The sequence below is a fragment of the Gossypium hirsutum genome, chromosome D08, assembly GCF_007990345.1.
Source record: "Gossypium hirsutum isolate 1008001.06 chromosome D08, Gossypium_hirsutum_v2.1, whole genome shotgun sequence".
NCBI classification, from domain to species: Eukaryota; Viridiplantae; Streptophyta; class Magnoliopsida; order Malvales; family Malvaceae; genus Gossypium; species Gossypium hirsutum.
The window spans coordinates 1295357-1317218 of NC_053444.1; the positions used below are offsets into that span (position 1 = coordinate 1295357).

At 31.3% G+C, this 21862-nt stretch overlaps 2 protein-coding genes across 4 annotated transcripts; both read right to left on the minus strand.

The window, feature by feature from the left end:
- Positions 1 to 977: 977 nt before the first annotated feature.
- LOC107938381 (protochlorophyllide-dependent translocon component 52, chloroplastic) lies at positions 978 to 4741 on the minus strand. Of its 2 annotated transcripts, none has more exons than XM_016871507.2 (7): positions 4006 to 4741; positions 3103 to 3290; positions 2908 to 2993; positions 2649 to 2833; positions 2329 to 2517; positions 1524 to 1711; positions 978 to 1359 (listed from the first exon to the last, which is right to left on the minus strand). In XM_016871507.2, exons 1-7 carry the CDS (start codon positions 4525 to 4527, stop codon positions 1104 to 1106), a joined length of 1614 nt encoding a protein of 537 aa, XP_016726996.2. In that variant the 5' UTR covers positions 4528 to 4741; the 3' UTR covers positions 978 to 1103. The 2 variants fall into 2 exon arrangements, with proteins under 2 accessions (XP_016726996.2, XP_016726997.2); XM_016871508.2 differs by having other exon boundaries at positions 2655 to 2833; positions 4006 to 4704.
- Positions 4742 to 6485: 1744 nt separating this feature from the next.
- LOC121220146 (IQ domain-containing protein IQM2) lies at positions 6486 to 10448 on the minus strand. Of its 2 annotated transcripts, none has more exons than XM_041099399.1 (8): positions 10223 to 10448; positions 9675 to 10100; positions 9018 to 9198; positions 8803 to 8891; positions 8406 to 8493; positions 7947 to 8186; positions 7760 to 7861; positions 6486 to 7316 (listed from the first exon to the last, which is right to left on the minus strand). In XM_041099399.1, the coding sequence occupies exons 2-8, from the start codon at positions 10091 to 10093 to the stop codon at positions 6648 to 6650; spliced, it is 1788 nt and encodes a 595-aa protein (XP_040955333.1). In that variant the 5' UTR covers positions 10094 to 10100; positions 10223 to 10448; the 3' UTR covers positions 6486 to 6647. The 2 variants fall into 2 exon arrangements, with proteins under 2 accessions (XP_040955333.1, XP_040955332.1); XM_041099398.1 differs by having other exon boundaries at positions 9675 to 10141.
- Positions 10449 to 21862: the final 11414 nt, after the last annotated feature.

The window sequence follows — 21862 nt, forward strand, 5'->3', positions numbered from 1 at the left end:
AATTCAAATCCTGGATTTTCGAATTGAGAGAGATCAAGAATTCTCACTATTTCTTAGATTCATGGACTCAATTCAATTCAATGGGATCTTTCATTCACATTTCTTTCCACCAAAAATGTTTTATAAAACTCTTGGACCCCCGAATTTGGAGTATCCTACTTTCACGCAATTCACACCAACCTAACCCATCCAACATCATAATTACACTCCATGTGCATCCACTTTCTCTTTTAATGGTCTAATTACTCAATAAGGACCTCAAATTTTAAGTTCTATAGCTAATTAACACATTTAACTAATAGAACATAACTTTAGCACTTTACGCGATTTAGTCCTTTTGACTAAATTGAGTGCCCAAAAGTCGAAATTTTCAAACGATATTTCACGAAATTATTCCGTAAAATTGTAGACTATAAAAATATAGTAAAATAAAATTTCTTACGTCGGATTTAGGGTCCCAAAATTACTATTCCGACTAGGCCCAAAATCGGGTTGTTACACATCCCTAGTGGTAAGGTGAAAAGTCATCGTGTGGATAAAAAGATAGAGAGAGTGGTTAAAAGAAAGAGAAAGAAAGTAGGAAAAATGTTCTCTTGTATTGTTTTTATAGTCTCTTCCGTGCAATGATAAGTCGTATATATGACATCTCACAATGTTCTCTTGTATTGTTTTTATAGTCTCTTCAGTACAATGATAAATCATATATATGACATCTCACATGTCATGACATCACTAGCAAAAAGGTCACGTCTTGTCTGCTCATAGGTGCGGGAATGCGAATTCATAGGTGGGTAATGCAACGTCTTAATATGGTTAAACAATTAACGGGTGTAAGGTTACATATACTCTTAACGAAGTTAGTCTATAATGAAGGTTCGTTCACCTTACCATAGAGCCACTCGATGTTATGAGTTCAATCAATAGAATTAGATTTTTTAAAACCTTGTTCATGGCATGTAATCTAGAACATTTAAATGTAGAGTTGAAAACACATAAAATATGTATATTTAATTTCTAATCATTGTTGGTATAGAAAAAAAAAAAGATGTTCAACTAGCTTTTAACCTTACATACAAAGTAAAGGGTGTCATATTCACATAAACTTACACAAAAGCATGGTTATAGTCATGGTAATGAAAATTCTTGTAAATGAAATGAGCCAACCATTTTGAAGCTGCAAAACAAACGATAGCCATTGATACCATTGTTGTTTTAACCACCATTGATATCATGTTTTGCTTTGTTACAGCAACGATGCCAATCAAACCAACAGACATGATTTGTAGTATTACTTCGAGTGCCTTGAGACCTTTATGTGCAGTATTACAACTCTTACAATTCACCACATGACTCCAATACCTGCAAAACAAGAACAAAGGTTATAAGGTATGTTACCCGGGTTCAGAGCGTTGGATTCACGTACATATTCGATACAGGTATGTTCATATGTTAGGATACAAGCTCCCATATTTCGAGAAAAGTGAAGAGTCAGAGCAATATAAGGACAAAGTTACTAAATTTACCTGTCCATTAGTTGTTCTCTAGGAGGGGACGGAGGAAGAGCTCCACTATACTTCCCTTTCCAATCAATCTCACCGCCGGCATACTTGTTGAACCACCTTCGGAAACCGACTACTAAGGCATCCGACTTTGTAGGCACGAAACAAGCTTTTTGCCAACTGGTAGCCCCGATTTCCATTATTTTACGCTCCTACATGGAGAAATAAGGTGTAAAACAAAACGAAGTTTACCAGGCAAGAATATTTGCATATAGCTATGTGTTAAACATGAGTTCTTCATATATTTAGAGGGTCCTTAAAAGTTGATTGTCCAAATAAGCATGGAATATGATTGTCAGATACTGAGTACTCATAAAAAAAGTGAATGTACCTAAGAGGCCTCTCTGTTATAGGGATTTGATCAAATTAGTCCTTCAACTATTAAATAGATCAATTTAGTCCCTTTACTATTAAAAAGAATCAAATAAGACCAAATTAGAATAGAGTTAAAATTTACTATTTTAAAAAGTTAATATTTTTAAAGTTTTTACGATTTTGTAAATAAAATCTTTTGTTTAGATTTGAGTTGCAATTGAAAAATAATAATTTTCAATACATTTTTTAGATAGTGAATGTTAACTCTATTACAATTTGGACTTATTTGATTCTTTTTAATACTATAAGGACTAAATTAATCCATTTAATAATAGAGGGGACTAATTTGATCCAGTACCTATACAGGTACTTTAACCCATAAACAAATGAAAAGTCGAAGCAATATAGATTTTTTGAATGAAACTCATCAAAGAGCCAGAGATATAGGAATCACCTCAACATGAAGAAGATACAAATCGGAATCAAGAATCAAGTTTTGTCCAATGTGAAATATCCATCTTGGAACAATTTTGTCAATCCAAACACCGAAGTTTCTCGGGAAAGTCCAAATCAATCTACTATTACCTGGACTAACCGGAACACACATAAAAATCAAAGAAAGTCTTCGATTCGGTGGCGGTGCCTGCAAAAAAATACTTCTTTATTGGTAAACAACACTCGGAAAACAAATAATATACTGGACCTGACAGTCCACCGGTTCAACCAGTTCAACCTGCAGATAAATAGCAATATATAGTGAAGTGAATGTAGAACCTTTACAATTTCGGAAGATGTTGCAGATCCATTTTCTTGATCAACTTCGACATCGGCAAAAGCATGAAAGATGCAAGGTGCAATAAAGTTAGAACTACCCCAATCTTGCTTTCCAAGAAAACCATTTATGTCCAACTTCTTAACTTTCATATCAAGTGGTCTACCCCCTTCTCTATCAACCTTCACTGTGAACCAAAATGTACAATTTTAGATGCAATAATTCGATATCGCGAAAATACATACATCAAGAACTTCTTACCGGTTGGGGTCCGAGTGCGCATTAGACCATAATGTGCATATGGAACATGAGCAGGATCCATAAGATTTTCAACCAGTACCTCGTACCTGAAAATGCAAACTTAGTTTCTTCAACAAATTTCAGCAACTATTGACGATATACGTCCACTACATTACTCTCTTCATTTTTCTTAGAGTACTCGCATAATTTGCATACCCATAAGGGATATCTCTGTTTCCCATCAACTTTGAAAATGAAGGATCATCTAATACGGGAATGTAAGGAGGCTTTTTCTTTGTTATAATATCTTTGTATTGAGGATCAGCATTTGGCCAAACCCATACAATATCATGTTGCACAACACTTGGATAAACAGCCACACATGCTTTCTTGAATGTATGGACCTGCAAATTTGAAAACCAAAGTTAAAATAAGAGAACCCTTTTTGCCAATAATGCCACACATTACATGAAATTGCTGATTACTGTTGAGGGGAGGCCGGACTCTTTATTAGGAGAAGTTTTCAAAGTATCATGAGCAGACGAACCCCTCAATGGTTGAGGTATTGTGCTCAAGGTGTCTATGCTCGGTTTGTCTCTTTGTCTCTCGGGGAGGCCTGACGGGTCCATAAAGTGAGAACACCTTGCCCACCAAGGAAATATGAGCATTTGGCCTTGGTGGGTTTGAAACCATGCCCTTATATGGCATTAGTAGGTAAGAATAGTACCACTTGAGCTAGTGACCTCCCCTCAACAATTATAATATCAACACTTTAAAAGAGGATCAGTACGTATATACACTATACTAATTGAAGTTGGGAGATCAGTGAAGAATACTATATGTCCACACATTCATTTTTCTTAAAATAGTCGTGTCTGACATTCAATCCAACACACAAATACGAAGATATGATCCCGAGTCATATCTTAAAATATATACATGTATTCAATACTCATACCCGAGTCAGAGTAAACACCCATACCTATGTCCTTACATGTATAGATATATCATACAAGTAGGAGAATTAAACCCCAGAAAGTTCCAAATAATCCTAACATTAGAACAGCAAAAACGGAACATAATTAAACATGATGATATGAACTAAAAGAAAAGGGTTACCGGGGGTCCATCTACGGGAGCTTGGGGAATGATTTTGCAGTCACCATTGCCACCAAAACACCAACCATGGTACACACATTGTAACCTCCCCCATTGATCAATTCTTCCCTCAGATAGAGGAGCTAATCTATGAGGACAAGTATCATCGAACACTTTCCATTCATTCTCGTTCTTATCCCACCACACCACTAGATCAAGTCCTAATACTTTCTTACCATGTGGCACCCTCTTATCCAAATCACATACAGGCATCACCGGATACCACTGTGAGTACCAATCGAATCTCTCTTTACCGACCTCAGCCTCAACTTCCGGCATAGGTGGCTCAATAGACTCCGTTGTTGATATTGGGGACGATGATAAGGTCGTAAACAACCTGGATTTCGATCCATTTCTTGTAAAACATGGTAATTGTAAGTTCAAATTGTGAAAGATGGGTTTAGAAAACTGGGATTTGTTTCTTGTTGTTGTTGGAATGTATGGTGAATAAACAATGGTAGGAGAAGCTTTGAGAACATCCATGGAGGATTATATATGTTGGTTTATTTTTCTTTTGTATTTTAACGATTATGGCGTTCTTAAAAAGCTTAAAAGCAAAGAGGAAAACGAAGAAGAGTGAAAGAACATGAGGCTGAAAGAGGATGAGCGTGTGAGTAAATGAAACGCGTGATGGAGGTAGACTGTGGAGAACCAAAAGCTGTGAACTTCGTGTGGCTCAAAACGAATGACAATAGGTGTTATGAATTTTGGTAAAAATATCATCGAGGGACTTATACTAAGTGTTAGATTATATTTTGCTCCTTTATCAAAGGAAAAGCCTAGAAATTTTTTCGGAAGGTCGAAACTATATTGTATATTTTTAAATGATTAAATCAAAATTTTATCATTTTGAGTGTCAAAGTACAATTTTACCATGTATTAACATAAATTTTCATAAATTTTAAAGGGCCAAAATGAGATTTCCTATTATAAGGAACCAAGGCCCTTACCATACCCTAGCACCGCCCCTACCTTTTACTCAAAAAATGGATAAATTAACTTTTTACATATTATGTCAAAGAGCAAATTGGTCATTTACGTACAAATTTCACTGATTTTTACACTAAGAAGTGGACATGACCCCACTCCATTCAAGTTTTTTAAGTCTTTTTCAAGTCATAAAGTATGACAATGGCATTTTAAAAGTATTCTTACATCTGTCAATTGGATCTTAGTTCGATTGGCATGAGTATTATTGTCAATAGAGGAAAATGTGGGTTCGAGTATGCTGTGAAGCGTATTATCTTCCTATTTATGGATTGGGGAAGCACTATGCCTAATTCTAGGCATTCATTTAAAAAGAACAAATATGATCAAAACATATACTACTTTAAAATATTTTATAACTATATATATGACTCTTCCAAAAGTTTTTAATTTAAAACGTAGAAGTATTCCTTTTTTATATATAAATTTTCATGAATTAAAACTTTGTATTATGTAAATTTTTATATATTTGTATATTAATATTATATTAATACTTTTTTAAATTATATTTTTTTTACCAAAAAAATTTAACAAACCTTTTATTTTATATTGATTTTGATGCTTAGTTCTATCGTCATTTCAGGCTTTGACATCATTGACACATGGCGTTTAACTAGTCGAACTTTTGGTTGAATATTGTGAAAAGATATGTTTATTTTCAGCCTAAAGGTTTTTGTTTGTTTCATGGTGGTTAAGAACAGTTGGCCACCATCCCCCATGTCACCCCTAGTCTAGTCTCGATGCTAGACTCAAGCCATTTTTTCAATAGAAATGGGATTAGCCTTTAGAAGAATACTTTTTCTCTAGTCCAAGGGTTCAGTCATGCTTTGGTGTTTGTGGTGGCTTTTGTGACACTCGAGTCCTGTGGTGACTCATTTTCTCTAAGTACTTAGTGGCTTTGGTCTATTGAGTTTTTGCAGGGACTCGTTTTTGTCTGGGGTTCTATTGCATCTATTATTTCTAGTCGGAAATGTTTCCACTGTCACAGGAGGAAAGAATTGTATAGAGACTCACCCACCGCATTAAAGTTATGTTTATCTTGAAGGCTAATAGTATCATTGAACTGAAAAAGTCGTGAGAACGAACCAATATCTCTCTTTGTTCTCAATTTAGGTAAAGAGGCTTGATTCAAGCAATGAAAACTTATTTTCTCCAACATAAAGTTCAAATTTTTCTTGTCTTTCAAGGCTTTATCTAGTTTGGGACCAAGATCCTCGATCACTTTCTTCATTCGGTATAATTAGATCTATAACACTATTAACTTTTGTCTAATTTTATCCTCAGTTTGCATATAATCTTTTATATAATAAAAAATGAATTAAAACATAAAAATAAATAGATGAAATTCCATACTTTTATTGAAATTTAAATTATATTTCCTTTTTCAAAAAAAAAACTTACAATTGTGATGTCAACTTAAAATACAACATGAACAAATCAAAAAATTGTATGCATGATCGAAAAGAATGATAAAGAATTCATATATCATCTTCTCTATTCACATCAAAAGAATCAACTACTTGTAAAATGTACTTAATATCAACTCTAAATTCTCATTACCCTTTCATTTTTTCCCCTCCATGTATCAATTTTAGTATCAGAGCACGTCTCGAAAATCAAACTCCGACACCCTTTACAAAGAGGAAGCTTTTCTGCAATAAGTTCTCTTTCTTGAGAAGAGGTAAACTTTGTGTTCTCATCTCTTCTCTCATAGTCGTTACCGGTTCAGACAATTTTGGATTCAAGCCGCTAGTAAACCGAGGAGAAAAGTTAAATTTCGTATAGCCATCACTTTTCGGAGATAAATTCACTTGTTCCAACGCTCGAAATTGAAGTTCCGAAGGGAAATCTCGAACGCAACCGATCCGAGGTCCTGCCCCTGTAGTCCATTTACATGACAATTGCTTGCCCAATTGAAATGATTTCATCCCTTTCTTAGAGTTAATCCTTTGAAGAATCGATTCTTTAGCTATGGATTCAACATTATGATCATTTTCATTCATCGTCTCATCTTGAACCGTCGAATTTGAACCCTGGTTGTAAGCAACAGCAACCTCAAACAATTCGGTTTTCATCGGTATTTCAAGATGACTCAAGTTGAAGAACCTGCTTGACATTGTGCATTCAAGGCCTTCACTGCTTCCTTCTTCGGTCAAATCACCGAGCTTCTCGATCGAACCTTTGACACTGTTTTCTTCAAGCTCTAAGCTATTTTCTTCAGATGAATTGCATCTAAGATGGTGACCGGTTCCATGGAAACTCTCTTCTCCATCAACTGGTGCCATCTGAATGTAACAAAATGAAAGCATTTCATGTCAACCATTCATTTCCATTTCCAGCAAAAAAAATACTCAAAATCATTAAAAACACATTTTCATTGGTAAAAGTACCATGGATATCCCTGTCCTATGATTCAGGTTGCATTTTGCTCTCTACTAAAAAATGGACAAATTGGTCCCTATACGTTAAATCAATGAGCAAATTAATTTTTTTGCTAAAACTTCATCCATTTGTACTATTAAAAACTAGTGTGGCTGATGAAACAACAAGTGTATCTCATGTTGATGTACAAAAACCAGTTTTTAACAATAGAAGAATCAATTTGCTCTTTGATCTAATATATAGAGACTAATTTACCCATTTTTTGAGTAGATGGACAAAATGCAATCCAATTCTTAGTACAGAGGCCTCCATGGTACTTTTACCCATTTTCATCAATTTTTTTTACCTTAACATCTGTAAGATCAACATTGTTCTCCCTCAAAAATGAAATGAAATCGTTAAAGTTTTCTTCTGTAGGACGATAATGACCGCTATGAGGCCAAACCGCCTGTTTGAACACAATAATAGTAAATTAATTACTTACTTCGAGAAAGAAAAACGAAGAATTGGGATAACATATACGAAAAAGATACCTTAAGGACACCATTGTCAACAACTAATCTACCAGCAGCAATAGTAGCACCACCAGCCAAGAAACTAGAATGTTGAAAAGTACCCTTCTTTTTCTTGCCAACATACAAGATCTTTGATGTACTAAGTACAAAAATCCACTTAGAATCACTGGTTTCTTCTGTAGTTTGAAGAAGTTTCCCTGTTTGCTTGTATTTGAATTTCCCATCTACCACAACAATCTCATAGGGCTTCCTTTCCATCTATATAATGAAAAAACAAAATGTGAAATCGATATGATGTCGGATATGTATTGGGATATATGTATGTTCATTTCTTTGAATGGAAGAAAAATAAGGAGTTCGAACAACTCGTATCTATGTTGAGATATGACTTTTTAAAACCCTATAAATACATAAAAATTAAAAAAATTCATGTCAGACACATAGTGAACTGAGTGAATAACAGAAATAAAGACTCACCGGACCAAGATATTTGATGCATTGTTGTTGAAGCTTTAATCTAGGACATTTTTCTATATTTACTTCTTTGCCTTCTCCAATATCCAGCCTGCATATTCAAAACAAATATATTTTTCATTAGAAATCAAAAAAAAAAAATTGTTGAGGGGGTCGACTCTTTCGAGAAAAATATTCAAAGTGCCATTTGCCGGGCAACGAGCCAAAGCCCCTACAATTGAAGGTATTGCCCCCGGGTTGCGTTGGGGGCTCTTACCCTCCATGAACTGTACATAGCTTTCGGTAGAGGAAAGAGAACAACAAGTTGACCAGCAGACAACACTTTGAAAACTTGTTCTAAAAAAATCATCCCCTCAACACTTTCCAATGAATAAAAAAATCCAGTTTTAAAGAAAATTACCAGTAAAAAAAGGGTTCTTGACACTGAGAATGGAGCCATTGATTATAATAAAAATGCAAGTTATGTCCATACCTATGCCTTGGATCAATCTGCATAAAAACACAACAATGGTGAAACCCTGTTCATTTTTTTTTTCTGCTTGTAATAACTAAAGCATCCTCGTATCTGTTTTACGGTCCATAAAAATTAATTATTTCAGGGTACATTGAACTTACAGCTTCAAGCCAGTGTTGTAAAGCAAGCTTTTGAGCTTTATCGTTCTTGAATAAACCTTTGCCAACTTTAGCTGCTCTTGTTCTTGCTCTTGACCAGCGAGAAATAGCTGTCTCATGTTTATCCATGTCGAAAAATGATATAGAACTCCTTTTCAATTCAGCAAAATCCAACAGCTTCCACCTACATCACAACATAATATATTCATGTTAGTCGAATTCGAGATAAATGTCAAATTTTGTATCTTTGGAGCAAAGTAAGAAAAGTACTTTAAAGGATCAAAGATAAATAATAAACTTTTAAGAGGTCAAAATATAATTTTATTAAAATACTAACTTGTAATTTTATAAACTTCAAAAGAAATAAACGACATATTTATCATTTTTTGGCCCCAAACAGGCCAAAGTCATTGCCTGCTCCTTTATACACGCCCCCTATATCTATTCTATCCGAGTGAAAAATAAAGTAGGCAGTTCAACTCATCCGTACCAATTTTTCGGGCTAACTATTTTTTTGGACTAATATCTCAAATGATTTTTTATCCGATCAGACCGATCAGGTTGAATCAAGACTATCACATTCCTATACTCAGAACATGTGCTGGCTAAAGAATGAAAACAAAAAAGCATATAATTAAAAGAGAAAAAGATAATACGAACCAGCTTTGCTCAACAAGAACAGCACAATCTGCTAGCTTTCTCCTTGTACGGAAGCTCTTATAAACCTTTTGCAATCTTATCGCAGCCTCCATTTGTGGATTATTAAGATCTGAAACCCTCGATTCTTTTGAAGATTCCAATGAAAAATCTGGGTTTAAAGATTCAACAGCATCCATTGCTTTGCTCTTCGAGCTTGCTACAGCTTCATCAATGGCGGAAGTCATTGTTTCCTCCAAATCTCTGCCTTTAAAACTAACAGATCCTTCCAATATCATCTTCCCAGAACCACATGATTTTAAAATAGTTGGCTCTGAATCTGAGATTTTGAAACTGATGGATCTAAGTGGTGTTTTAGCTCTTTCTTCATCTCCAAAACTAATGGATTTCACAGTCATTGAATCCAAGCTGCCATTGTCCATTTCAGTACTGCATTCACCAAATGGCCATGAAAAAGCATTACCCATTTTCTGTCAAACAAACTTGATATTTTCAGGTAGGCATTTTATTATACACAGAGCAAACATTTAAAAAAAAAAAGCACATATTACCTCAAACGCTTGAACTGTATAAGAACTGGAAAAAGAAAGGAAAATGGAAAATTGGGTGTTGGGTTGATTCTTGAATCTTGATATCAGTTCTCTTTTTTCCTTCACTTTCCCTCTGGTTTTTTTTTTCTCGGGAAAATGATCAACTGTGTATCTCAAGTGTTACCATTGATAACATCGATCTTGGATTTGCTTATATAATGGTAGTTAATCAACTTAATTATATGTAATCTAGAGAGATGGAAAAATTAAAGACACAAAACAGCGTTGTTTTGTGTAAACAATTGATAAAAAGTGGTTGAAACTTCCATGCATGAGTTGCTTTTCTTCATGGGGAATATGACCCACAAGTTGACATGGAAATCCTAGAAAAAGGTTTCAATCTTGTTGGATTAATTAAAATATTTATTAATGTTAAAAAAATACATTTTTAAAAAGTTTATAATTACATGAAATATATAGATCCCAATTACACCGGTTCATGAGTCGGATTATTCGTCTTGCCTCGAAAGCCTGCCTGAAATTCGGAAGGGTTTAGACAAAAATATTAGGTTCAAAAAATAAATCTGAAAAAAATTTGTAAAATATGGATTGGGTTTGGGCTTGAACATTCAAGGCCCAAACCCAACTCAACCTGACCCGTTTTAAGTTTATAATATTTTATATTATGTTATTTTTATATATTATGTGACTCGATAATTACTTGCATTTGGTAAAAATAAAAAACCGAGACAAAAAAATTTATTTAATTATTGTTGGTTCGGCAATTGAACCAATCGAACCGGTTGAATCGAGAATCGAAACTACCAATTCAATTATTAAAACACTGAATGTGACACTTTAAGATTAAACTACAACTTCACCTAAAAATTTATATAATTTATTTTAATGTTTAAGTGATGATGTGGCATGATCTCAAAGTGCCATGTCATCAAACTTTTATATATTTTAAGTTCAATGATCAAAATAAACTTAACTATCGAGTTCAAGTGCTAACGTGGATCAAAAAATACAAGTATTATATTATCCATTTTGTAAATTTTGAAAGGATTAATTTTGTAAATTAATATATTATTTACTTTAATTTTTCCTATAAATTATTTTCTTTAAATTTTTCAAACTTTTGGAAGGAAAAAATAAATAAAATGTAAATTTAAAATGTTAAAATATTTCAAGACCTATTAAATTATTGATTAGTTAGACATAATGAGATTTGGCTCTAAGATTAGATTCTTCTAATCCGAACCAAGTCTCTTATTTACTCAATAAAAAATATTTTATTTAAATTACAATTTTTATATGAAAAATTTTTAATATATTAAAATCAATAATTCGATTCAACCTGATTTGATTCATGAATAATCTTTATTTCAAAAACAACCAACAAAAGTCGATTGAGTCTTAGCTCGATTGGTATGGGCATTGTTTTCAATGCAGAAGGACGTTGATTCGAGTGCGCTGAAGCATATCATCCTCCTATTTATGGATTGGAGAGGGATGATAGGTAGTTCTAGGCATTATGTCACCAGATATGATCAAAATTTATAATGAAATTAATAAAAAAAACAATAATGTCGAAATATGCCTTTCAAATTAAGTTCCGAATTAGTGGATACTGTTACCAAAGGAAATGGCAATGCCATGCGCAAAAAGGAAGAGACTCATAGAATGGCAGAGGCAAATAGAGCTTTTGCATATTTTCGCTAGTCCATGAAACATAGATTCATAAATCCATACATCTCGACCAGAAAAGAATCAATAGAAAAAAAAAGAATCGGAATTGATGATATATTTCTCGAAACAGACGAAAAGGAAACGAAAATTGACATGTAATATTTATCAATTTTAATTAATAATTTAAAACTTATATAAAAATATTAATTAATTGCATTTATAATTTTGGGATTAAGGCACCGTCGAAATTGTGTACGTACTTTACACTTCATTACTATACTTTTTTGTGTCTAATTAATATTAATTAATTAATTAATTAATTATAAGCTTAATTATTAAATCAATATATATATATGTATATATACGCACGCGTAGCCGAAAAATCCCACACTTTATACTTGTGTCGGAAAGTAGCATATGGTATACAGCCAACGTAGATGATTAATTCAACATTTTGTACTATAAACCCTTTAAAATAATATATATTTTATGACAAATGGATAACACTTTTTTAAAAAATTTGAAATAAATATATAAGCTGTATACAAATTTAATTATATATTATATCGAGGTATTGAATATTGGATAAATTTGACATTGCGATCAAGGTTTTATCTCTTGATTTTGTTGAAAATTTCGATGAGTTTAAGGTGAGAGCATTGTGTCATGTCCTTTAAATGTTTTATATGCTATAAGTCATGGGGTCGAGCTAGATCATATCCAAACTCTTTAGCTTTCATGACAATTTGTTCAAGTACTCCGAGATGCTCTCGTCCTATTAACTCCCCGAGTCTCATGGGAGAGACTTGTAAGGACAACAATGCTAAGGGGGCAAGTACGGGCAAGTAGGGGCAATATTGTTAGAATTGGTTGGACCAGTTGAATCAAGATCCTACTGGTGTATCCATCCAAATAGGGGTGTTGAATCGAATTTTGAATGAATTGTTCAAAACCAACATTGAAACCAAGAATCAAAATTGGTTGAATCGATTTTTTACCTCTTTTTTTAAAGCTATTTTTTAGTCTTAAATCCATAAAATTTGACCCAAATCGGTAAAACCTAACTAAAATAAAAAAAAATATGGCTCAAATAAATAAAATCCAACCTGAAAAACAAATAAAAGCTAAATATATTAAAATTGTTATTTACTTGTGTTTATAATTTTTTATACAATTTTTATTATTCTTTAAATTTTTTTTTAGCAATTGAACCGGTGATTTGATTGGTATGATTATCAGTTTTGTCAGGGGCAAAGTCAGAATTTCTATTTTTTAATGGAGTCGGAATTAAATTATAAATTTTTGTAAGAGTTAACATACAATTTCACCACTGTATTAGCTAATATCTTTATAATTTTTAAAGGACTAAGCCCTAGATTGATAAACCATTAAAAAATTTAAATCCATTTTCAATGATTTAATATTTTACACATGTTTGATAATCCAAAAATAAAACGTCTTGATAAAAAAAATTCTATAAAAATGTGTGAAAAATAATAAGTAGATAAGAACTACTTATCATTTAATGGAGAATATTTTTCAATTAATTTAATTTAATATTAAATTTTGATTTTTTTTATTTAGAATAAGGTAAAATTTTAAAAATTAAGGATAAAATGTAAAATATATTCTTAACAACTAATCTAACTATATTCCGTACTTAATTTTTCAACGCTTGTTTTTTAATTTTAATTTTTCAGTTTATCAAATAATATCTAAATTAAAATCTTACCATTTGGGGAGCTAAAATGCTCGCCCCCTCTCGCCGCTCTTGGCCCATAAAAATGATAAAATTATACTTAAATACATTCAAAAATTTATGAAATTATAATGCAATATAAAGAGAAAATCACACTTTATCCCTTCTAAATTTTTTTTTTAATTTAATTTCAACCATTTAAAAATTTTCTAATTTCATCACTATAACCAAAGCTCATCAACAAATAAATTTCATCAAATTAAGTTCAAAAAAAAATATTAGTTTATAATTCTTTAATTTTCAATTAAACCAGTACAACTAATAAACCTAAATCTTCATATGAGATGTCAATGTCCCCCATGTTATCTGGCAATTTATAATTGCATATCAATGGTTTGCAATGTAAATGTTGGTAAAAAGCTAATCCCCACTTTTATTTCAACATGGTTTAGAAAAAAAAGTCAAAATTAAGTAGTTATGGTTGAGTAAAATGTAATCAGAATCACTAATAACATTATCGATTAGCATCGATATATTGCATACATAAATAATTATATTAATCTAATATGAAAATAAATGTATAACTGAATCAAAATTAAAGTTTTATGTTCATATGTGAATCAAAATTTAAGTTTCATGTGTATAATTGCATCAAATTAAAATTCATATACCAGATTACACATTAGACCAAAATTTATGTGTAAATTCGATACTTATCGCTAAATAAATTTAAATTTAAAAGAAGTATTTTATAATATATTAGTTAGTTTAATTATAAAAAAAATAAAATAAAATGAAAAGTGAGTCAAAAGTCTAGAGTGACAATATTTGTTAAAATATTAGCCCACAGTACAGCGCAGCAGAGCAGAGCAGAGCATTGGCCTCAACAACACTGAAGAAAAAATTGGTGTCTCAGCGTTGTAGTAAATTAAAAAGAACAATAATAACGCGTTTTGCTTACAAGTCGCAGTCGCAGTCGCAGTCGGAGTCGCAGCAGCAGCAGCACCGACGACATTGAATGCCGAGCCTGCGTGACGGTAAATTTAGTGTGTATGTATAATTCGGGGTCGGTATGATATTAATATTATTTAATTTTATATTTTTATTTTTATTTTTATTTTTACTAATAGGCTTTATTCATCATTTGGTTCCTGAATTATACCCATTTTTCATATTGGTACTTAAATTGTTTTTTTTTCTCATTTGATACTTGAATTATAGTTTCGTTGCACTTTTTGGCCCCCTTGCAATTAACAGTGTTAAAAAAAATCAGCAACCAATCATAACATGCCACATGTCCCCATTGATCGTTGATGTGGTCAAGCGTGAAGCCAAAAAATCTTTTATAGGGGGTCGAAATTGAATTGTAATTTTTATGATAGTAAAAATTTTATTTTTATCATTTTAATAGTCTATATATTTATAATTTTTAAAGAATTAAATTAATTTTTTATTATTTTTAAGGGGCTAAAGTGTAATTTTACTTTTACTAATTTAAAATTTTAAAAATTTTAAAAGGCTTAAATTGAAGATTTTTCATTTTAGGGGGTCGGGCCCCTGCCAACCTCCCTAGCTACGCTCCTGGATGTGGTTGATGACGTGATCGTTGATCGGGTTTTGACCATGTTGACTATGCATTGACCACATTGACCAAACAAAAAATTGTAAAAATATATATTTAAAATTATGTGTTCAGTTGTTGAAGGAAATGAGAAAGTTGATAGATGGCCACAACATGGAGAAATGGGATTGGTTGTTCGAGTTGATGAAGCAAGACAAGTTGTTCAACTCGAAGGTGAGGAGAGGGAAGGGAAGGTGTTCGTTTTGCCGAACTATAACCAATCGATGGAGCAACAACGGGAGATGACTTTGAAACGAACCAAGTATTTGCAAGAGAGGGGTTTTAAAGGATGGTTAATGGCGGGGGAGGGAAAATGTAATCCCCCAACTCTGGCGGACACGTCGTTGTCCGTCAGAATAAGTGACCCTCTCGAGTTCAACCCGTTTAGCTTCACTTTCACTTTGAAGGACAGACAGAGATTTTCCCACCCCGTCAATATGATCAATTCCCTTTTCACTAAGCTTAGTGTTCACTTCCCATGTGGTGCGTTATATTTCTTTTTTAATTTTCTTTATTTTTTTTAGAATTAATTTAAAAGTATTGTACTTTTATATTATTATTGTATTTGCTTTTCTCAAATGGATGGAATTTAATATATTTTCATCATGGGTTGGATGAACTAATGAATCTTGTCTTTAGTTTTATCATTGAGTTTTGTTTCCTAAACATTACCGAAAGAAGCAAGTCCACCTACTAAGGATATCTTTAATAATGTCATATAAAGGTATAAAGATTGAAATTTTCTTAGTATATGAAACCGCTCCCCCCTCTATGAAACCCGCATGACTCTCAACAAAGCGAGAGACAAAATTCGAGATAAAATCCAACATAGACATTAATGGTTCAATACTAAATTTATTAAGAGAGTCCGATATATATTTTGTTAACTATAATATATGCTTCTTCTTTTTTTGTAGATAAAGATAACCTAAAGCGAAAATTAAATAATACACTAGTTTCTCAAAGAAGTAACATAATTCGCCTTAATTAAGCTTCTAGCTGATTGTAGGGGTTCTTCAAACCAATGAATTTCTGTGAAATTTGTCACCATACACTTGGCCATATGATCAGCAACAGTATTTTGGGACCTTGGAATATGACGAACAAAGATCTACCAATTTCGACTAAACAAACGATGAACAAGACATAATTCAGCCAATTGACTATCTGCAGCTCCGCCAATTAAGATCAACTCTACCAATAAAGTATTATCACATTCCACTTCCAACTGTCGATAACCTTTTCTCTATTATAGGAGTAGACCCTCAAGTAATGCTCTTACCTCAATCTTAAAAATTGAATCATTTCCTAACTATATCGAAAAACTACCTAAATTATATAATTATATAAAATAAAAAAACCCAAAATCTAAATTATTTTTAATTAAACAAATATTTTTATCCAAATTTATTTATTTTAGTCAAACTCTTTAAAAAATATCAAAAGAATCCTTGATTTGGTCAAATAACCCCACAAGTTATGAATAAATTTAAAATTAAAGGTGTGAGGTGCGTTGTGGGGTGATATTGCTGCTAGGCACCGCCCAATCTCCGTACCAAGGCGCTGTAAAAAAGGTACTAAAAAGAAGAGAAACAAAATAGTCAGCGTCTGATTATGTTGACGTTTGGTTTGGCTTTTACTTTTGCTTGCTGGATTTCTTGGTTTGTCTGTCTGCTGGATGACACCAATTGGTGCAAACTTTTACAACGCACCACGTGTTTGATGAAATACCAGACTGAGGTGAAATGAAAGACGGTGTGACTGTGACTCACAACTTCAACAAATATCATTAAATTAGTAAGTATCCCAACATTCTACCACATAGGATGAGGAAATTCTACAATGAATTTCGGTATTAATATAATTATTGGTAAAAAAAATATTCGGTCTCTATTAATTTTGATATTGAATAAATTAGTCGCTCTCAGAAATAGTTGAAGTAATTTAATCTCTATCAATTTTAAAATTAAACAATTAATGACAATTGATCACAGTTTCATCAATATTATAATAATAAATTCAGCCCTCGATGTTTACATATTTTGTTAATTTAATCTTTATTCTAAAAATTCCAATACATTTAACATCAACATTTACACAAATGTTGCGGGTTAAATTTGTTAAACCATGATCAAATTGATAGTGTGTGTAAATTATGAGAGTTAAATTTGTTATTATACCAAATAAATTTATGTAAAATTGATGAAAATTATTAATGTCGTAATTAATTGTCCTTGTATTTATAAACGTATTGGGGACAAAAAGGTGGTGTTTATTGTCCTATATGTCGATGACATTCTACTAATTGGAAATCGTGCAAGGATGTCGGTATCGGTTAAACTGTAGTTAACTCAACAGTTTAGTATAAAGCACTTGAGAGAAACTAAATTTGTTCTAGATAAAAGGATCGTAAGAACAAAAGGATAGCATTATCACAAGCTTTTAAAACATTATGCAATGACCAATTCAAAGAAGGGAACTTAGGCCTTCGTATCAGGCTTTCTATGAAAGTCGAATATGTGGTTGCTTCTGAGACAACAAAAGAAGCAATATAGCTTTGAAAGTTCCTTACAAATCTTGACGTCGTTCCTGATATGGAAAAAATATCACATTGTATTGTGATAACAATGCGGCAATAGTTAATATCAAGGAAATCAGAAACCGCAAAAGGACGAAGCACATTAATAAAAAAGTACCACATCATAAAGGAGGCAATAATAAATAATTTTAACAGTTCAATCAATTTTTCATCCAAAACAAAGAAATTTGACAAATTTTTGAAGATTGTGAGCCAAAGTGATCCAGAAAAAAGAATGAGGGCCAAAATGAATAAATGTTATAGGTTAAATTTAATATTATGCCATTAGATTATTGATTTAAGATACGGTAATGATTAATTTTTAAATTTGATAAATTCCCTAAACTTAGTAATTTTTTTAGTTTTGCTCTATCTGACATTCTATTAGAATGTCACATCATTATATTTTTTTTATAAGAAAAATATACAAGTTTTAGATGATGACACGAGATTATATCTAAATGTTACGTTATCACATGAATCAAAACGGAAAAAAGTTGCCAAACTATATGACTAATATGAATCAAAAGATATGTAGGGATTAATTTGAAAAAAATGACAAGTTCAAGAACTAAACGTTGCTTTTATTATTATATTTTTTTATCATTTTCTCCATCAACTATCAAAATTTAGTCAAATTTATTTTGTTTTCGATGGAACAAGTAATTAAACAGTTACATTTGAATGGAATTGACATGGCAATCAGTGTGATTATTTACATGTACTTTACTATCGACATGGATAATAAATTTTGAATGGATTCAATTATGGTTAAAGTTGTTTTTGAGTAAACTACACAAATAGTCACTTAATTATTAGTATTCTTTTTGCTACTCAATTATTCGAATCTTCTTTTGATCATCTAACTATTAAAAATTTTCTTTTTTGATCATCAATCGTTAAATTATCAAAAAGAAGATAACTTGACAACAACTTTTAAAATTCTCGTAAAAATAACTTTAGCTCTCAACGTTTATACATTGTGTCAATTTAGTCTTGATTCCAAAAAAAATAACCCTCGATATTTACACTCCTGTAATTTCTTCTTCTTTTTTCAATTTTACTTTTATTTGTGACATTAATGGTTATTTTTAAAAACTGAGAAAAAAATAAAAATTATTATCTTAGATTTTCGGGTGTTTTCATTTTTGGTATATTCTCGATCAAATTTAGTTGATAGATTTGTTTTTTTAACTTTTTAGGTAAAAGTGTCGCAAAGAAAAACAAAATTGAAAAAAAAAAGGAGAGAGATAAAATTACAAGATGTGTAAACGTCGAGAATTAATTTTTTTAGAATCAAGACTATAACACAATGTATAAATATTGAGGGTTAAAGTTGCTATTATGCCAATTTTAAAAGTTGTCACTTTTTTTCGTCAATCGTTTAACCGATGTTGACCAAAAAAGAAAATTTTGAATAATTGAGTGATGATTTTGTAACTTTTCATAATTAGGTGACAAAAAAAACATACCAATAACTTGGTGACTACAAGTATAATCTACCCCAATTATTTTATCTATTTTTTAGCTGGATTTAATATGATAAAATAACAAAAAGATAAGGAAAATGAGGAAGGTACAGTTGTTTCTCTTTATATTTTCATTAATTGAGTAGTACAAATGGTGTTTTCGGGTAAATTATACTCATGGTCACTCAATTATCAGTAAATTTATATTTTGATCACTAAATTATGAAAAGTTATAATTTGGTCACTCAATTATTTGAAATAGATCATTTAGGGTTTCAGCAACTTACTAATTGACGTTAATGTGGGTCGTTAAGTCACTATTACTCAAATATATTTACGTAAAGTTACATCGTTAGTCACCTAATTGTTCGTAAATTTTTGCTTTGGTCAATCAATTATGAAATGCTACAATATGATCACTAACAACTAATCGTCTGACCCATTAACGTATAGGCTTAATAGCTAATTTGGTCCCTGAAATAGTACTTCTAGAATATTTTTATAGTAAATCTAAAAAAAAAACTAAAATTATTAGGAAGTTCTAAAAAATCTAAAAATTTATAATTTATTTTTCTAAAATTATAAAAACATTTTTTTTTCAAAAATTACCATTATGCAAAAAATATTAAAAATTCTAAAAGAATACCCAAAATCCAAGTTCTTTTTCCACTTATCTTTTCTGTTAATAACGACCCATGTTAACATCCGTTAACAAAAAAGTGATTTAAAATATTGATTTTGAATAATTAAATGACTAAAATATAAATTTACTAATAGTTAAGTGACCATGAGTGCAATTAACCCAATTATTCAATTATGTTCTGTCCTGTACCGTACTGGATGTATAGAAATTTAGACAGGGACTAGATGGTACTACGGAAATTCTTAGATCTCTCATTTATTTGATATAATTATAATATGATCCAAATGCATACATAAGCACATGGAATTGCATGATTTTTCCAGCATTATTCCAATCACATTATTAGCTGTCTTTTGCCTTTTTTCCCTTTTACCACTGCCTCCAAGACATTTCATGTTTTTAAATGGGATAATTATGAATTTAACTCTCAATATTTATATTCTTTTATCAATTTAGTCCCCAACTTTTCAAAAAGAACTAAACTTAACTATTAGTTTTCTCAAAAAGAGTCGAATTGTTGCTTTTTAATAGAAAGACTGCCTAAAACAGGGGTGAAGGGAAGGGGTAGCCCTTCAAGTTTTATCAAATTTTAAGTCCATAAATGGTACAATTGTAGTTTAACCCTCCCAAAATGATAAAATATTGATTTAATTATTCTGAAAACAATAAAGATATATGTCAATAAATGGTGAAATCGCATTCTAACTTTCATACAAATATTCACGTATATTTCATGCTATTTTTATAAATTTTTTTTATCTTTTTTGAATATTTTTATAATTTTTAAATTGTTTGTTTTTGTAACATGTAAGACGAATAGTATCATGTCAGCATGAAATACATGTACATTGCTACACGGATTGTAGGGGTGAGCATTCGATTGAATCGAACCGAATCGAAAATTTTCGAGTCTCATTTTATCATCCTAACTTTATTTGAAATTTTATCGAATCGAATCGAATTATTTGTTCGAGTTAAGTTTAAAAATAAAATAAAATTATTGTTGTTTATTTTTATGTAATTTTTCAAAAAATAATATTCTTTAAAGTTTTTAAACATAATCATACAACAAAAAATTGAAGTAAATAAGTGAATAAATAAGAGTAACACAACATCAACCCAAATAAACAACATGATTCCAAATAAATAACAAAAATAATGCAAAAAGATTATAGCATGAGTCGAAATAAACAACATTATAATAAATAAAAAAACAAAAACAAAACATAAGCATCAAGCTTACTTGTCTTCAATAATCAATTGTTTGAAATTTACTAAGAAGTCATCCAAAACTGCCATTTCATACTTCACAGTTTTATTGAACATATAAACCAACCAAAACTTTGGGGGTTCATATCAGCTGCAATCAACCTCAGTATTTATAGTATTTTTGTGTGTGTATGCTCAAGTGAATTGGATGAGTCAAAGAGAGACAGAAATAAGGTATATAAATGCCCAAACATCAAAAGAACAATGAGATTGAATGAAAAATTGTCTATAGTCACAATCATCAAATGCAAGTTCAACAAATAGTTCCATCCTAAACATCAGTAAAATCAGACACAGATCCATAAAGTTAGACCACAAATACAATTTTGAGAGTTCATGCTACAATATGTAGGACAACTAGGGATTACTAGATACTGTTAAGTTGACCAGTTGAACTATATTGTGAGAAAAACAAGGGAATAGGGATTTAACCGTGTAACATTTTATCCTTTCAGTATGTTAGGAAGCCAGTCGACTTGAATCATAGAAAAAAGATGGCTCTTTCACATTCCATATACCTAGCCTCCCTTTACAAGATCTGAATCCAAATCCTCCCAAGTTCTAAAAACTATAGTGTTCCTTTATTTACTTGAAATAAGGCTCACCTACATGCTGGATGAGACACAAGGTGAGGGTGTTTTTAGCTTTGAATCCTGTTATTTCCACCTAATTTCATCTTTCTAAGTTTGT

Bases quoted from the DNA above. Each gene is read 5' to 3' on its own strand.
- LOC107938381 (XM_016871507.2), bottom strand. From the start codon at position 4,527: ATGGATGTTCTCAAAGCTTCTCCTACCATTGTTTATTCACCATACATT. The intron at 2,994-3,102 runs GTATGCAAATTA...TTGCATTTTCAG, and splicing joins AACAGAGATATCCCTTATGG to GTACGAGGTACTGGTTGAAA. The intron at 1,360-1,523 runs GTAAATTTAGTA...CTTGTTTTGCAG, and splicing joins AGAGAACAACTAATGGACAG to GTATTGGAGTCATGTGGTGA.
- LOC121220146 (XM_041099398.1), bottom strand. From the start codon at position 10,138: ATGGGTAATGCTTTTTCATGGCCATTTGGTGAATGCAGTACTGAAATG. The intron at 8,494-8,802 runs GTAATTTTCTTT...TTGAATATGCAG, and splicing joins CAAGAACCCTTTTTTTACTG to GCTGGATATTGGAGAAGGCA. The intron at 8,187-8,405 runs GTGAGTCTTTAT...TTCATTATATAG, and splicing joins GCATCAAATATCTTGGTCCG to ATGGAAAGGAAGCCCTATGA.